The sequence below is a fragment of the Haplochromis burtoni genome, unplaced genomic scaffold (genome assembly GCF_018398535.1).
Source record: "Haplochromis burtoni strain Fernald_Lab_line unplaced genomic scaffold, NCSU_Asbu1 Contig_37, whole genome shotgun sequence".
Lineage (NCBI taxonomy): Eukaryota > Metazoa > Chordata > Actinopteri > Cichliformes > Cichlidae > Haplochromis > Haplochromis burtoni.
Genome location: NW_024582398.1, coordinates 2,269,934 through 2,286,118, shown reverse-complemented (window position 1 = coordinate 2,286,118; position 16,185 = coordinate 2,269,934). Strand labels below are relative to the sequence as shown.

Here is a 16,185-nt window from a genome sequence, read left to right as displayed (position 1 = left end):
ATTACCCTTCAAGTTTGTGTGTTTTTCATTATTGAGAGAATTTTCTGTTATTTTGTGGTGATCAATTTGCTGTCGTCCTCAGTGCTAAAGGTAACTGCGATGGTGCGATGCATACAGTGTGAGTATGTGCGGGGGGTTTTCTCCAGCTTTTGTGGGTCTTCATTTGATGACTTGTTATGATTGGTGGGAAGAATAATTTGGCTATTTCGAGAGACTGCATTGTCATGTTTATTCTACTAGTCTCCCCATCCCATGGCAGTTTTGTTTACAGGATAGCAACGGCGTGCGCTTGCTGCTCGTGCTGCAAGAATGGCAGCGCTTTGATATAATCTCCCCAATTATCTGTCGTCAATTCCGCTGTATATTATTCCTCTCTCCACAGCAGCTGGGGAGGAGACTGGTTTTGTGCTTGTCACAGAGGAACAGCTGCATCCACTAAAGCAGACAACTACCTCTGCATACCTCCCCAGTTATTCTCTCCTTTTTTCTTTTTTTTTTGATCCCTCCCCCTCTTTCTCTCTCACTCAGTGGTGGGCAGGTCACCCTGAATTATTCATCAGTGTGAAATGAAAAAGCTCATGGATATTGAATATCCCCTCTGAAGTGGTGGCCAACATTGTGGTTTTTTTTCTCCTCTTCTTCGATTTTTTTTTTTTTTTTTTTTTGCAACTGAAAAGAGTAAAGAGAGGCAGATCTCATTGCCAGGGTATTTCAAAGGTTAACCGATTGCTTTACCTCGTGCACATATTTACTTCTTTCATGGTCTGTGGTCAGGGAGGAGGGAGGAGGAGAGACACTGAGAAATACAGAGGATGAAGAATAAAACCTAGGAAGACAGATGAAAGCAACAGGATTTTTTTAAAGGTGTAACAGTAATCTCTGTTCTTTTTTTTCCTGGAAGAACTTGTTTCTCTGACCACCATATAGTGGGTGATCTCATTGCCTAGCTGATGTACTAACCTTTTTTGTTGTGAGGCCTATTTTCTTCCAGTAAAAATTGCGCTTCGGCCGGTTGTGGTCATCCTGATCGATCAGTTGTCATTCGTTCCCCATGTGGTCCTCTGTGCTTCTCTATTGTCTTCCGGGCTAGTCTTTTGTCCTGTGGTTTGATCTCCTGCCCGTGTTGCAAATCCATGTTACCGGTTGCCATTCATCCAGCACAATTGCCAGTAAACACAGCAGAGGCTCTCAGAACATTTCCCATGTGAGTTTATTTGTAATGGGCAGGGATAATGGGTAGAAATTAAAAATTCGGTCGAATATTTTTGTTTCCCATTTGCTGTCCTAAAAAGTAAGTGAATACTGATTTTCCGGAGGACAAAGATGTGAAACATCCTCCTTACTGCCATAGAGCAAATGCTAAAATAACAAATAAACCAAAATAATCTGCTCAGCAGCGAATCCCTCATCCCTTGTTTCCTATGTTGTACACACTAATAGGAGATGGAGTGCTTTATTTGTTCAATAATACCTGAGAGTACAGGCAGCGCTGACCCTGCATTGCTCCCATTGGCTGCTACCTTTGCTTCCTTTCATTCTGGTCCATTTTCCTCCATTCCTGATTTCTACTGCAGCACAGACAATTACGCAGGAATGCTTTTAAAGGTATTCTCAAGCTTTACAAATGTTCCTACAGGAAACAGCCAGGGGTTCAAACGGCTTTTATTTATTTATTTTTTATGAGCAACAGTTCTTAACAGAGTCATAATGACTGACAACTGGAGAGAAGAAAGATATTTTATTTTCCCATGAAAAAAGGGAAAGTCAAATTGTTTGTCTTCCAGGAAAGCCTCTTTTTTTTTTTTTTTTTTTTGCTTTAAACTCATATTTGGGAACACGCCGTTACCTCTGGGTAATTGTGTTTTAGCTTGAGTGAAATGCATCAATTGTGACGGCGTACAAGTTGCGTGGGAACGTCGTTGTGGCTTTAAGGTGTCAGGTTTTCCAGGTGTCAAATTGTGCGCCCAAAATGCGAACTCCGGTTACAGTAGGTTTCAGGGTATTATATTTTGTGGGGAAGAGGTCTGTGCTGCCACAGGATGTGTAAAATATCATTTGCCATGGTAGAGGGAGGTGGATGAGTAGGTGGGTGGGAGTTTCTTTTCAGAGGGTGTAGTGCGATGAAGCGGGGGGGCTATGATGATGAAAATGGCTGTAACTCTTTAGCAAAGTGAGCTTTAAAAGGCTGTAAGTGGACACCTCATAGTATCTGATGGCTGACTCCTGGTTGACAGGACCCCATGACCCCAGTGTATTTATCGTAATGGAGCACAGCTGGGCTGCAGCTTCGATGGGTTAATAGCCATGTGACAGCTTTTGGTGGTTGGGGGGAGGTAGGCAGGAGGTATTTTGTGCACGTATGTGCATGCATTTTATTTACTCGTGCACTCCGTTGAGTGGCACACAGGGGCCACACTTGGGAGGGTTGGGACTTTGTGCTCCACTCTCTCTGCCAGGCCAGATGGCTCCTGTCACTGAAAGGGGAGGAGGAGCGATGGAAGGAAAAAGGGGAAGGATGGAGCTCTGAGTCGCCCTTAACAGCGCTAGAGTGGCCTGTCCCCAGAGCCACCACATCTGGAGACCACCTGCTGCTGGCTCAGCCTGCTTCCTCCATCCTCATCGCTCTTGCACACGCTCACTTTTCTCACTCTGTTTTTCCAGATGGGGGAGGTGGCGGTGGTGGCAGTGGTGTGTTTGGTCAGGCTGCGTGCCTATATTTCAGCAACTTTAGTGTCTGTGCTTTGGGTGGAGGAGGTGCAGGAAGGAGTGAGCTGAGGAGGGATGGGAAGAGGAGGTGGCGTGAGAGCATAGAAAAATATCATTTTATTTTATGACTGCACCAGCCTCTGAGAGTTGTGGGTTTTGTATTTGTTGTATTTCTTCTTTTATTCCTCCCCAAGTAAAGAGACAGAGTGAGAATGTTCGTTTTTCTTCTCTTAGCCGTTGCTGCAACTGATCCACAGGCCACGGGGGGGCTGTTCCTGCCTGGAAAATAAAGCCTGCTTGCCCTCGTTGGCTCCCCCCAAATAAAATACACTCATTTGCATTCCCATGCTGTAATTTAGCCCTTCTCTCTCACACATACACTCTCTCTCTGCCTTTGCTCTCTCTTTCACTATCTCTGTCCCTCATCCCTGCATCTTTTCAGCCCCGGTCCTTGCAGTTCCGCAGGGACTTGAACGTGGGAGGGGAAGAGAGGAAGGGAGGCAGAGAAAACAAAGGCGAAGAGGCAGTGTTGACTCAGGGTTGTTATCTGGACCGCCGGTGAGGGGGTGGGGGGTCTTGTGGGTATCTGTGTGTCTGCATACATGCCTGGGGGGTTATTTACCCTGGCTGCCACTGCCACGGCAGGTGCCTCCCAGTGGATAAACCTGGGCCTCCTAAATAAATATTCACTGCAGTGAAATTAGACTTGCATCACCAAAAATTAAACTAATACTGCCCTGTTTCCCTCCCTCTGAAGAATGTCCAGACCACTAAAGATCACCCATATATTGATGTTGCACGGTGACTGGCTTTACGATCGTCCTGATATTTTGGTTGGGTGGGATCAGAGGTTTCAGCTCTCATTTTAAATTGTGAAGTGAACAAACATGATCTTTGGCTAAAGTTATTTTGCATTGCTGATTCCCTGTGAATGAGGGTTGAAATTGTTTTATTGGTCTGCACGGAAGACTTAGTTTGTTTGCTTTGGTCTTTTTCCCCCCCACATAATAAATTCAAGCAGACAATGCGTTCATAAGGGACAGATTTACTAAAGGTTTGTGGCAGTGCCAGCTCATTTCTGGAATAAAAAAACATGTTGGGATTTACTAAAGACATGCAGTGTAAAGTTAGCAATGGAAAGGTGTGGACTTTTTTTTAAGCCATGTTTGTAGGGCTTAGTTTTTCAGATTTACAATTTTGGGAAGTGGAGTCTGCTGAGGTTTGCAGTAGTCAGTTTACTGCCAAAAACATTCCTGATGCACTGAGAGTGTATGCTAGAAGGAAGAGCATTTTATTCGCTTGTGCTAATTTATTTTGAATGTGTTATCAGAACATATTAATTGCCAAGGCACGCTGTTCTTGCTGGAGGAACTCAAAGACTGCCCAACTAGAAAAAGTCACACAATTCCCGCTGCACCAAAAATCTTGCAACCCGTAATTCTTTTTTTTCCCCCTTTTGTCCTCTTGTTATTTAAGTCAAGCAGGGCTTTATAATAAAACTTTTACTTTCACAAAACTGCCTTCAGCCTTAATTTCACTGAGTCTTTCCAAGTGAAAAAGTAATGACACAAAAAATTCGCATAGTTTTTCATGTTTCGGGACAAAACTGCATACAATGTTGCCACTTGTAAAACTATAACAGCCTAGCAGTCATTTATTCTATAGGTAGAATCAATCAGAATGTAGTGCTGTTGTAGCCTACACATGTGAGTTCTCATTTGTGTGTCTTCCTTACTCCATGAAGAACACCTTTCCCTACTATTGCAGTTACCTTGGCCACAAAGCTGTTCCAGATGTTCATTTTGGAAACATATTGAATATTGTGATTTGGAGGTATTTTATAATAACGATTGCATTCCTCCACTGGTCCCCAGAAGATTTCTTCTTCCACTGTTTGTGTAACTAATAGATTCTCTTGCTTATTAGATCTTTTTTTAGGTGGATTTTCTGATTATTGAAATGAATTGGCTACATCTGAACTCACGAATGTGCACAGTGACTGTAATTACCTGCAGAGCTTGTAGTTGTAGTTGAACCTGTAACTGAAATGAAAAGAAAAAAAGGTCTTGTCTGCTTCATTAACATTGCATTCCAGCGAGAATCAAGATATGCAATTTGTAAGCTTAAAAGTCACAACGTTTTTGGGATAGTCGTGGCTATATTAGTAAAGATTTTGAAATAAATCTCTTCACCCCACTGGTATGGTAAATTAAATTTGTGATGCTCAGCACTCTGTAGAAGCCAGCAGTATTCATCGGGAAAACTGTTCCGTAAAGTCTGCGGACATTTTTTGAGCAGATCAAGCATAAGTAGAAGTACAGTACAGGAGAAAATCATGGTCTTACAGTGTGCTAGAAAAAAATTGCATTAAAGAATGCACAAACTCTTGATACCACTAAAACTAAAATAAAAAATAGAACACCAACACTTAGCTCTAAATAGGGAGAAAAAAATCAAAGCAAGAAAAACGTACTGTAAAAGCTGTCTGGTGATATTCTCTGGGGTTTAACTGCTGTGGAGCTGAACCTCTTTTTGACCCAAGTCCAGCATCTGAAATGAACCCCTGAACCTCTGGTCATAATGTGGTCAGCTCAAGCCTCGTCTCCAAGCGGCAGGTTGGCTCGCTCTACCACTTACTTTCTTAAAATCCCTTTAACTGCTTTAGGGGGATTTAACGGGCCTCTACATCCACTGTGCTCTCAGAAGCCAAGTTCTAGCGCTTACATTAAAAGGGCGCACACAGTATAATTAGGCTGGTTAAAGAAGAAGGCTCCCTCTCATGGACTGTAAGAAGGCTTGGAACATTTGTTGGGTCTTCCAGAGCGTGAACGCTGCCCTTGATGTCTTACTATGCTAAAGGTTGGCGCTCAGAGAAACCATGCAGCAGGAAGGAGTGTAGACTGAAAACCTCAAGTATTATTATGCATCCCAGGAAAAGCAGCACTATTGCTTTTCTTGTAAGTGTGGTTGATTTAAAATTTAACAGATTTCTTTTTTTTTTTTTTTCGTAGAAAGCCACACTATTTTTTTTAAAGAGGCAGCTAATATAAAAACCCAGATTTACATCCTTGTGCAACTCAAAGCACCTGAGAGTAGGTTAATCACTTATGTTTACACAAAGACTGTATTTACTATGTGTAAAGGCTAAAATAAAGATCGGTAGACATTAAAAAAATTGGATTTCAAATGGAATTGATTAAATCTGACTGATTTTTATCGCACTGAATATTTCAGAAATTCAGCGCTAAGATTTTTTTTTTGTCAGAATTTCAATTAAATACATTTTGGGCAGCAAAACTGAAATGGTGTGGGGAGCAGGGATGGGATGCTGCAGTGCCAATCTGTCGTCACTAGTCTTCACTCGCCTCTTCCAAATAAGCATGTCGTTACATGCTCGTCAGCTTTTGGACGAGTGCTGGAGCACATCTCGCTTTTTTTGAACTGAGCCAGTGGTTCCCCATGCATAGCCTATTGCTTCTGTGCAGCTGCATCTTCCCTGCTTTAACCCAAAATTTTCTGCACAGAAAAATCGAATGAGAATTTTTGACCTTTGCGAGAATGAATGTAAATTCAGCCACGTTTTCATTCTCTAAAAACCAGGGGAGCTCAATGCAATTATTAGCATTCTGTCTTGGGGTGTTATTCTTAAAATACCCCCCTCACAGAATGCCTGCATCTTCTGGGATTCTGTGATATTCTTGTGTTAATATACTGCTGTCAGACAGACAACCCCCACCCCAGCTTTTTTAATATTATTAAAGAGAGAAAGATCAGAGGGGCAGCCATATCCCCACACTTTATAAGGAGTGTGAGCATGTCTGGCCGGCTGGCAGGAAGTGGGTTGCTACTGCCTTTGATGGTCAAACTCTCTCAGATGTGTCATTGCTGCAGACTGTAGCTCGGATGACAGGTCATGTCTCCGCTTGTTGGGCTCTTGCAGCTGAGATACAACAGCCCCAATAATTACCTGAGCAAGCACACACACTTTAAGCGGATATACATCATGGTCCTACACACAGACAAAAAAAGAGAAGTAGCTTTACACCTAGATGGACACTGCTTGTGCTGTTTCACCTTTCTGCTTTCACTGTGAGTGATGATCAGTTCTGGCGCGTGACCGTGCCGGACTCTTGGGTGTATTGGTCACGCTTGTCACGCAGCTGACGGTGTGCGTGCACGTGTGTTTATGTGTATGTTCGTCGCCGTGCTCTGGCGAGTAGCAGGGAGGCTCCGATTGCTTTGTTATTCCAAACAGGGTGTTTACAGCCACTCATCCTCACAGTCATTCAGCAAGGCGATCTGTCAGCTCTCCCCTACAGGGACCAAACTGTGAACTTAACACGCTCGGCTCTGATGACTTCCCTGATGGTGTGAAGAACAGCAAAGTCTACAGCTGTAATGTTGTTGCTGGAGTGGCTTGAATGTTGCATTGTTCTTGCAGTTTGTGTGTGTGTGTGTGTGTGTGTGTGTGTGTGTGTGTGTGTGTGTGTGTGGATGCGTGTGCATTTTCAAAGGGAGGTAGGCAGTATGAGTGTGTATGTCACTTCCCCAATGTTTTTCCAGTAAGCCCCCAAAATATCAGGGTGGAGTGAGTTTGTGTGCATGTTCAGTATTTTTGGTGGGGAGTGAGTGGGGAGAAGGTCTAGATGAAAGTAGAAAAGAAGAAAAGGAAACCAAATAATCAGCAGGGAAAGGGAGGTGAGGCTTAGGCTGGGAGCAAACCAGTGTGTGTGTGTGTGTGCGCGCGCGCGTGAGGGGGGGAAAAAGGGGCAGGCATTCTCAAAACACCATGGAGTCCAGATCAGAAATAAAACATAAAAAAGTGGAGAGGCAGGAGGAGGGAAAAAAGGGAGGAGGAATTGTGCTTGAGTGTGTTATGCGTGTGGATCCTGTGAAGTGAACTGAACACAGCCGTAAATTGTGCAAGCCCAGAGAGCCCAGCTCTGTATGTCCAAGCTGGCACTTCTGATTTAGACAGATCTTTTTTTTTTTCCTCTTTTTTCCCCGATGCAAGGTCTTTTTTTCTGCAGCTTCTGGTTTATTATCTGCTAAGACAAAGGCAGGAGAAAAAAAGCTAAGGAGAGAGAGAGCGATAGAGAGACACGCAAAGCGAATAAATGTTGCGCAGCTGACAGCAGAGGAAGCAGCGAGAGAGTTTCCAGCTACCGCGTTCCCCGACCGCAGCAGCCTTTTCTTCCTGGGAGATTTAAAAAAGGAAAAGAGAAAAGGACAAAAGCTCCTGCCCCCCTCTTTCTCCGTCCTGCTACCATCCGATCATCAGCTCTAACCTCAGCGTGTGTGAGTAAGCGTGCATATAAGGACGCCGCGGGTGTATGGTGCTTTTCTCCCTGCCCTCAAAGGCATGGACTAAAGATGATGCAGCCAGGGGCTTAGTGAGAGCCCGCACCGCAGAGACCCCTTCCCCTCACCAACAGGGCCAGACCGAGAGGAGCAACTCCAGGGGAAGGGGGAGGGGGGGTTAGAGGAGTGGAGGAGGAGGAAAAGAAGAAGAAGTGGAGGGGGGGGTACCCTCCATGGATGATTGCAGAGGGTCCTTCACTTTCCTTTTTTTGTGTTTTTTGTTTTTTCCACTCTACTCGCCTCAGTCATCTCCTGCTTTCGCTGTGATGCATAGCCTTTAAAAACGAATAATGTGGAGACAACATTTTCCAGGCAAGCAGCATGTTTCCTGTTTTCTCTTCTGGATGTCTAATAAAGTCTGGCATGTGGGAGGTGGGAGGGAAGTAGGTGAATGGGGAGGGGTAGAGGGAGTATGGGTAAGAGGAGAGGAGGGGAGCAGTGTTTTAGAGTGTGTGTGTGTATGTGTGCGGATGCATTGCGTGCCCGGTAAGGAGTAGTCATTTCAGGGTCTGTTACTTGTGCTGCTGAACTGGGCTTACTAGGTTTTTGCTGCCTCTGCAGTCTTGGGCTCAGAGTTGCACTTTGTAGCTCAGGGCAACGCCGAAGAATAAAAGAGCGGGAAAAAGAGAGAGGAAGTGGAGGTAATGGGAGGTCCGGCGTGGTTCTGCCATGGATGCTGTTGACACTCGCTTTTGTCCCGCAGTGGAGTGCGAGCTCCGGCCCGCCAGTGCACACAGAGGGTACCATTTAAAACAGCCGTGCGCTCATTTTCTTGGCAGGGGATGGATTGGTGTGGCGGGCAGCCGGGTGGTGACAGGGGTGGGGCACTGGCAGCGGAAGACAAGTGGCCTTTGTGTGCTACTTTTGGGGAAGTGAAGGGAGGGAAGGGCAGGGAGGAGGCTGCCAACAAAGGGTGCTTATGCCCGCCCTCCACACCCGCTCTCTTCAACCACTACAACTCATGCAATGACCTCGTGCTGTCACGGGCAGACTTTGGGTCTGCGTGTGTTCTTGACAGGTTTTATGTGCACACGTAAGTAAAAGTACAAGCGCCATGTGAAATGGAGGGAAACTTAAGTGAGGAACACAAAGTGTTGTTTGACCTAACAGCACTGTAACCTGTGCACAGAAAGCTTCTCCTTTACCTCGCAGCAACCTCCTGGCTGTTCACCAAGGTTTGCTGTCCCATTCATTACCTCCCAGTTACATACTATCGACCCTCATGTCAACGTTTTCATAAAAATCTCACTTTGCCTTTGCAACCTTTTCCTCTACAAGAACATTTACAGCATGGAAATGTGGTTTGAAGGCCTTTTGTTGAACATGAATGTGGTTTAGAATCTTCTTCCTAATTAATTTGTTAATTAAAGTGCATCTGGTACACAGCAGACCATCCTATGTGCTCTGCCTTTCCTCTGTAGAGTTTTCTCATGTGACATCACATTGCTCAAGAATTGCCCACCTTAACTATCAGTCATGAGGGAAAAATGTGTATTGCCCAACTGGCTGCAACTGCAACCTCCTTTTAGTTGCTTTGGTTTCTAGCAGATCACCTCAGTTGCTTGTATAAATGCAGAGTGGTATAAAAGTGAAAAGAGGTGAGTGAAGAAGAAAGGCTCAGTTCATCATAGGAAGCACTCAGCAGCCTAGGTCTATTACAGTGTAACTGAGGGGTAAGCATCACCTGATCCAGACATAATTATAAGATTTATCAAAAAGAAAAGTAGTATTTATAGTCAGGTATAGGGTATACATGCTGGCCTCTCGGTGCCTGTAAAACATTTGTAACATAAAGTTGGCCTACATAGTGTGCACCACTGTAGGCCTCTATTTTTGTTGATGCTGTTTTGCACTCTGTGGGTGATTTGGCATGTACTGTTAGGAAATGCAAGCAGCGGGGTTGTGACTAAAGTCAGGTTATGCAGGGAATCAGTACATTATTAATATGATTTGCATGAAAATTTTAACCGGAACGTCAAACCTGAGAGACAATCGTGACAAGATTGTTCCACTAATATAAAAAAAAAAAAGATTCAACTTTCTTCTCAGAGTTGTCTAAAACTTTTTCATTTTTTCCCTAACTCACAGTAGAGATGCCAATTTGCAGTGAGGACGTGAGATTTACTACAGCAGTAGGCTTTTGTTTGGCCTTTTTGGCAAGTTTCTGGGAGAATTATCTTTAATTAAGAACAGCTGAAGCAATCCACTGCGAGTGACATGTTTCTTTTATAATAGCCAAAAAAGGCATTCAGTCTTGATTTATTGTGTGGCGCATGTGACCTGAATGATTTGTAGAATCGTTTTTGCCAAGAAAATCAGCAATGATTTGATTGTAATTTGAATTTAAATCAAAACGAAATCCTTGTCAAAATGGCTCCATATTTTCTTTAGAGTGTTTAAATTATTTAAACGGCAACTGTTTCCGCTAAACGTAAAGGTAGATTGTCAACTATTTTGCCAGCCTGGGAAAGTCCAAATGAAACCATATGTTCATATGGTTTGGAACTGAATTTCCCGGAGGAACCCACCCGAGGGATTAATAAAGTTTCATCTAATCTCTAATATCAAAGCGCGCATGTAAAGCAGGCGTTACGTGACCATTTTATAACCCTTCTCTCGCCACCATCGACATGCCCCACCTCTCACACGCAGCCTGCTCCTTTTGGGCTTAGCAGGGAAAGTATATGGGTCATGTATTAGCTCAGGGTGGCACAGTAAATGGCTGTAACAGTTAGCGGTCAGCAGCAACCCCCACCCAACCTTGTTGTTGAGATGGAGCCACCTGCAAACAGCAGCTTGGGGTTGCTAGGTAACCTGTGGCAGAAGATGATTATAGTATGGCGGAGGGCTTGTCTCTCATTAGCACTAAAGTGACTTCTGTTTCTCTGCTCTTCTCTTGATTTTAATTTCTCATTTCCCCGTTGCCCCTCTAGTCCCCCTTCCCCTCACTGGAGGCAACATAGCACCAGCAGCAGAGGCCAGTGGTAGGATAAGACTCCTAGCTCCCTTCACCACATAATGGAAACACTGGCCTCATCTCCCGGTACGCCGCTCTGCTACTTCCTGCTGCCAGACTCTGACTAAGTGTTTCTGGCTCAGAAACCGCAGCCTCCAGCCCGGACTGAGTTAGGGTTGTATTTGTCTAAAGGAATGATTAGAATTTAAATACAGATTTAAATACTGAGTAAGATTACTGGAAAAAAAGAAAGCGGAAAAACACTGATCTTATGAAGTTTGGTAATCTACATCAAGTGGTTTTAAGCTTTTTTACTGGAGGCCTAGATTTCCAAAATAATTTCCATTGTGACCCAGTTCTCATTTTCCACAACTGGTGTGCAATCTAATTGAGAAAAATGTTCTGTTTTTAGACCGCTAACTGAGCCCCCACATTTTATTACAGGGAATTAAAAAGACTTTAGTAACATAATATCTAGCAGCCATGGATGTCTTTAAAAAAAATAATTTCAAGGCTCGTCTTTCAGCGTCTTGGAGCCCTCATGATAAATATGTCTGTGCTTTTAGCAGGGAGAATTATTTTAGATGTGTTTGTGTGTTAGTTTCATTCCAAAAGTATAGTAATCACAAAGCAGAGGTATTTAATTGAATAATATAACCAGCAGATAAACAGGGATACCTGTACAGAACAGTGTCGTATCTATCAGGCTGTAAATTAAATGTTTTTAGATTAGTGGTTAAATTAAATAAGAAAATGTCACTTATGTCGCTAATTTTTGACATGTCGAAGATTTGCAATTAATTAAATAGTTGAAGAAAATCAAATAATTAATCACCAATGAAGAAAATCATTAGTTACAGCCCCAAATCTATCATTACACATATTACACCACAGCAGGAGGTGTGTATGCGTGTGAACATGCATCACATGCATTATTTCCTTTGGCAGGTAAACCCACAACAGCAGCTGCCCCCCTCAAAGAGAATTAATTCATCCCTAAACATCTCACGCGCATGCATTTGCAGCCTGGCAACAGTTAAGCGGCAAGCAGAGGACGCAAGAACTAGGAGGAAAGAAAATGAGGGAGATTAATTAATGGAGGAGTGAGTGAAATTAAGAGCACTCTGCCTCCTGCGGCTCTGACATTACCTCCAATACTCCACAATCCCCTGCCCTTCACTTAACACATTTGCTGAGATTTGGTGCACCGTATGAAAGTCTGTGCTCATGCTTCAGTTCAAATCCTCTGGCTGTTTGCAGTCAGGTGGCCAGCGGCCGCGTTTGCCAAGGCGCCAGGACGTAAACCTGCAGAGAACATGGCAGACCTGCTGAAAATGCTGTTTTACTCCTGCCTGTTGCCTCTGAAAAGGTGTTGCACAGCTGTTAAAACAAGTGAGCTTAGAGAGTGCTTGTCACAGTGGAGGTTAAAGCTTGTTTCCAAGGCTTGCAGTGCCTCTCACTGAGATTGTCTTGTTCCAAAGAGTTAAATTCATGCTGAGATAAAAGATAAATTGGAGGTTGACAGTAAATCGTAATCTTGAGAAAACTGCTGGTGGCTTCAAAGCACAAAATTATTCTAGTTTATGGCACTTTAGAGGGGATTTTTACTACCTTTTCACCCATAATTTGCAAGCCAAAAAGCCTTTAGATCGATGTTAAGTTTTTTAAACCCCGACTATTTGCATAGTTTGTATATAAATGATAGTCACTCCATTCCATCCCTCATTGGCTGATGAAATCCCATTATGAATTCTCAGGACCAGACTTCTTGAATGTACTTTCAAATGTACATTAACTGAAAAATAAGAAGGTTGCATGAAAAATACCCCGTAAGGCACCACTCAGGCAGTAAAAAGAGACCCTTTACAAACTGCCGCCACCAGGTGGCGATACCTGTAGATTGAGTAAAAAATTATTCCTATTTTGAACATCTTTTTCATGTCACATTTCAAAATGGCATGAAACCACACTGGCTATCATCTTGTCAATCCCACGTCGGTAGCTAATGGGTGCCAGACCCGTCCCTCCTCATCACATCCATTTTTTGCAACCAAGATGGCGAAACAGAAACCCTCATATCAAGGATGTTACGAAGGAGAAAATTAACTATTGACGTGAAAACTGTCTTTTGAAACAGCCTGTGAACATGTTTATTTTAACACGAGAGTTTATTAGCGCTTTTGAAGCCAGCCTCGAGTGGACACTCGAGGAAGTGGACACTTTCAGGCACTTCTGCGTTGCCCTCATTTTCTAGCCCCGGGCGTTGTTGCCTGGTTACGAGACTATTACTCCCCATCCATTATTGTGACTTAAATATGAAGCTTTAAATTGTCAGATGTATGAACACATCTAAACACACAATTCTATATTCTACTTAATCTAGATTGGTACAGACTTGTTATAGATGCACAGAGCACAGGGATGCTGTCGAGTATCACCACGGAGAAAAGAGGTGGTGAGAAAGGTGTCATGAACGCATCACCTATCAGAAACGGGTGTTGTGGTGTTGTGCAGCTGACAAACCCAGCGGTTCCGGTTGAGACTGGTTTGATGTACTTGCTGTCAATTTAACACAGAGAGAGTGTTGCCTGTCACCTCCCTGCTTTCCCTGCCTGAATATATCATATCATCTCCATCAAAATCAACAGTGTAAGAATCAATCTGTCACACAGGAGGACATGCGCGCTTCGGCTTATAGACAGACAGACCAACTGGAATTGAGGGTCGGAATAGAAAATGGAGGAAAAGACAGTTGAGGTGAAAGAATGACAGAGAAAGGAGGGGCAGTGATTACTGAAAGACAGCTGAGGAATGATAGCAGAGGTCGGGGAGGAATTTATGTGAAAAGGGAGAAAAAGAAAATGAGATGCGCAGTGAGCAAACAGTCACTCAGGGCTAGACATCGGCAGCAAAGAGGAGCTGTCAGAAGATGCTATCATACAGGGAGAGATCTGCGAAAATACAACAGTGCCAACGATACTTTAAATTGTAGCAGAGGAAGAAGTCGACAAGAGGGAGATTAAGAGACTGAGTAAGAGACTGAAAGGTCAGAGGAACCCGGTGGATGATTCATGGAGTTCAGCCTATCTAACTTCTGCCTAAGGGTTTCACACAGCCTGTCAACCACTCCTCTCTCCTACTGCTTCATCTACAGCTTCTCTAACGTGCACACACACTGTGCGCCAATAATTGTTAGATAAAAGTACACACTGGTAGGATGAAGCAGGGAGAAGCCATAATCAGTATTTTTCTTCATATCTCTGAATCAGTGACAAGTAACAAGTGGCATTTCGTTTTTAGCCTGTTTTAGGTTATTGTTTTTACTTTAGTGCACATTTGCACCTTGACTCTGAGCAAGAATAAAAGCTCATCAGCAACTAAATACATCTGCTGAATCCTAATGTTGCCACCTATGATAGACTATTTGTTAGCAACTTTTATTGATAGTTGTGAGATGTTTTCTTCTGCCCTCTAGTGGACATGTAAGAAAATCTTGAATAGAATAAGCTTGAATAGAGTTTGTGTGATTTTTGGGAAGAAAAATAAGCCAAAGTATTTGGAAATGACTTATTACTGGCCTCTTACATAACTTTCAACAGTCCAAAACCCAGACGTGTTCAGTTTACAATGACATTACAAACAATCCAGTCATTTGTTTCACTCGATCGATCAACCACCATTCGTGGAGTGTTTCTGACACACCCTCGCCAGTTTGGTGTTGATGTTTTTGACCACTGCTGCCCAGTCTTTACCAGCTGCCTCTATTAATATTCAACAAGCTGTCACATACAGATGCGACAGCCAAGCTGGTAAGCCTCACCTTTCCTACCGTCATGTCAGCTGTCTTGAACAGCGAGCCTGATAAGGAGGTAGGAAGCAACGGAGGCGTTTGATGGAAGGCTTGAGATGAGGAGGCGGAGGGAGAGGGGAGGAGGCAGCTGTCTGTATGTCAGGGGAGAAAACATCTCCTCCGCCCTTTGCACCGCAAGAGTGGGGTGGATACGGCCGTTTGCGCCTCCGACCCAAACTCATGGCGCAGATGCCGGCGGTGCCAAAAATAAAGTGCATTAAAACTGGCAGCCAAAGCCTGTTAAGTGATCACCATGACAACAGGCGGAAGGCGCACGGAGACGACATCTTCGCTACAATCCTCCCCCCCTGCCCTAAGAGGCTACACTGCTGGACTGCTCGCTTTCTGTCAGCTGGGCTTTCTCTGCGTCTCTCTTGTCGTTTATGTGCTCCTTCTCCTTTCATCCTCCTTCTCCCCTGATAAGTCTCCTGGGAGCTCTTTAAGCTAACAGGCAGTGTTTAGTCTGTTTTTATGCTTCCTTGTTTTACATTTTAATTTCACTCTTCTCTGAATCGCTCCTCTTTTTCTTCCCCCCTCCTCCCCTCCCACCTGTTGTTTTTCTCACTGTGCATTCTAGCTTGTTTGTGCACACACACATCTCATCTTAAATCTCCTTATCTCACCTATATCGGTCCCAATGCTGTGTGCTGTAATCCCAAAGAGCACTGCCCTAATGAGACCTCCTCCACCTTTGCTCTCCTTTCCCTTTCTCCACCCTGCTCCTTATCGCATGGCGTCATTGTAATCTTCAGGATAACTTTGAGAGCTATGCATACACTAGTGCGTGCACAGAGTGAGGTCATGCATGAGCATCCCGATACAGATCTTAGCAGCAAACCTAGATAAGAAACGTGATGTCGTGAAGTCACAGGGAAACATCCGCAGGGGATCTTGTTGTCGGGGTGAATATGGTGACCTGTGCAGTGTTGCGATACTGTTTCTTAGCAAGGAGCAGTTTTGCTTCTTCTAAAGTCTCTCCGTCCACAGGCCAGCATCTGAGGGAAGCATGAATATTGATGCTCCTCACTTGTTAACATTGTATGAAGCAGGGGCTGGTAATTGTCTGTCTTCGAAGCGCGACACGTCCTCTTCAGTGGGATGTGTGAGAAGGTCGATCCCGCTGGGGAGTTCGGCTTCTCTTGACTCATTTTACTTCAAGTGAGAAAAGTAGCGAGTAAGGAGAGGAGAAAGAGCCGAGCGGCGACAGAAACCCGAGTTACGACACGCACTTTGTCAAGTGTGCCGAAGTGCAGCTGCGAGTCGCTTCCGAGTTTGTTTCAGGCTTGTAGCGTTTTCTCCAATGCTCTTCATT

The 16,185-nt window shown here is 44.0% G+C and overlaps 1 protein-coding gene across 8 annotated transcripts in view; it reads left to right on the top strand.

Moving 5' to 3' along the window:
- The window catches only part of ctbp2l (C-terminal binding protein 2, like), a 94,441-nt gene that overhangs the window by 57,579 nt on the left and 20,677 nt on the right, over positions 1–16,185 (top strand). The window contains exon 1 of one of the 8 annotated variants that reach the window (XM_005919521.3): positions 7,527–8,379. The exons of the other annotated variants lie outside the window; for them this stretch is intronic. Within the exon in view, the coding sequence (XP_005919583.1) occupies positions 8,358–8,379 (22 nt within the window). The 5' untranslated portion in view covers positions 7,527–8,357. Of the gene's footprint in view, positions 1–7,526; positions 8,380–16,185 lie in introns of those variants that run through there. 8 annotated transcript variants of the gene reach the window in all.